This window comes from Psammomys obesus, unplaced genomic scaffold, assembly GCF_907164565.1.
Source record: "Psammomys obesus unplaced genomic scaffold, mPsaObe1.curated_primary_1811, whole genome shotgun sequence".
In the NCBI taxonomy this organism is placed as follows: Eukaryota; Metazoa; Chordata; class Mammalia; order Rodentia; family Muridae; genus Psammomys; species Psammomys obesus.
Window position 1 is genome coordinate 7,253,142 of NW_026596100.1, and position 2,050 is coordinate 7,255,191.

A 2,050-nucleotide genomic window follows, 5' to 3' on the forward strand; every position below is an offset into this window, starting at 1 on the left:
AATAAAATAAAATAAAATAAAATAAAATAAAATAAAATAAAATAAAAATTGGAAAGGTAAGGTCGGTGACGTTCTACATATTAAAACCTTGCTATGGCTCACGCTTCTGTGAACCCATGAACAGCACATATGTACTCAGCATGCATATCAAAGAGAGCAGAAACGGGGTTTAACTGCATGAAGAAACAATCAGTAAAATTAAACTGCTTACTGCAGGAAGAGTTTTGGTCAAATCTATAGGAGACCATATTTTTTAAAAAATGAATTAACCTTAAAATAGCATATTGATTTTTAACTTGTGTGCTGCATAAGTGAAAGCGATAGAAATCTAAGGGACAAAATACCCACTGGAAAGGGCCTTCAGTCTTCCACAGTTCAATGCCCTAAAGCTGAAGCTATTTTCAGTTTCCTCTCTGAAAAGACTCAGAGAGGAGCCTAAACAATGCAAGTAAAAGCAGCCCGCACACTCTTTCTTTTCTCAACCCCACCCCCAACTACTCCAAGATCTGTTTTTGCCACAACTTCATAAGTATTTCAATTACTTGTTCCCTGAACAGTCCTGCAGAGAGACTGTCCCCAGCCCCCTTCTTCCCGATGAAGATATTGAGGTTAAGTGATTTTCTCAGGGTTACAAAGAGACCTCGCAGCAAAGGGGGAATGAGAACCAGTAGTTCAACCTTCTAGCGGATGAATAGATTGAGTTTCAGAGAAGCTCTGCTATTGTATTGCAAAGGAGCCACTCAAATGCCTGGCTGAATGTTTAAGTCCTAGAAATGAAAGGGAGGCTGCAAGGAGAGCATTTTCTTTCTTATTAATGACATAGGCAATTGTCTAAAGTTGTAAAGAAAGGCCCTGTAGAAAAAAAGTCTTGTCTTTTTAAGTACAAACAGCAGGACACTCAATTTGGGACCCTCTGTCAAGGAGACTGTTGTCATCTGTCTACTTACAGACAGCGCTGCTGAGGAAGCTGGCCTCCAGATTGGAGATGTGGTGCTGTCTGTCAACGGTACTGAGGTCACCAGTGTTGAGCATGCAGAAGCCGTGCACCTCGCCAAGAAAGGTAAGTGGGCCTTTGTTCAGTGAATTGTTACAGACAATTCACTGAAAGTGCTGAGAACTCCATACACAGGCAGTTACCAAATGTGAAAAGGTGGCAGATATAGAGGGATACCTTTTCAACATGACATTTTATTCTGGCAATTAAATCTTACTTCTAGAATATTTACCCTTTGTATTGCTCATCGCACAGACGTGAAACCTGAACACGTTAGTGTTCCACCCAGTTCGCGAGCCCCCAAAAGATCTACAGGAATCGACTCCGTTGCAAAACACATGAGGGTCTTTTTATTGTAAATTACAAGCTGCAGCTTCGGCCCACAACACCAACCGCTGAAGCAGTGGGAGCTGAGCGCCCTGTGCACAGATTAGTTGGGTGATTTAAAGATTCTGGTCCCTCCCAGCATGCCCAAGGCAGGGGCGATTCCTGCCTGGCAAGCATCTATTGGTCAAAATGCTACATTTTGAATCAATTGGCTATAAGAAGGTCCCCAGACCATAAAGACCTGGTGTCCCTCCCTAGAGGGATGGGCCAGTTTCCTAGCAACTGTTATCTCTAGTGGGTGGGGAAAGAATGCAGTAAGGCGGTCCTTCCCCTCAGGGCATTACTAGACTTCTCCACCCACATAGTTCAGGTCGTGATAATAGCTGCTAATTTTTAATCTTTTTGGTCTCTCATTAGTAAGCAAAATACACTCTACTACCAAAACATTTCTTTAATTTAAAAAGGTTTCTTTATTAAAGAATTCATTTACTATTTCATTTCATTTCTTTTTGCATACACTCTTCCACTTGTTTTTCCATTTTTTTGCAAAGTAAAACAAAATAAAACAAAACCTCAGGGTTTTAATATGGTGTGTGGTGTGTGTATCAGAGGGAGACACAGAAAGAGAGAGATGTCACAGGTCTGAAGCTTTTAGAGATTCTCTTAGGACCACGTGAGGCTGTGTGTTTAGCGATTCCAACACAGGTGGAACCACCACAGCATAATGTG

General features: G+C 41.5%; 1 protein-coding gene across 1 annotated transcript in view; it reads left to right on the plus strand.

Moving 5' to 3' along the window:
- Positions 1 to 2,050, plus strand: part of LOC129692139 (uncharacterized) — a 118,123-nt gene that overhangs the window by 43,761 nt on the left and 72,312 nt on the right. Inside the window, exon 6 of the mRNA XM_055628381.1 lies at positions 950 to 1,060. Within this exon, the coding sequence (XP_055484356.1) occupies positions 950 to 1,060 (111 nt within the window). The remainder of the gene's footprint in view (positions 1 to 949; positions 1,061 to 2,050) is intronic.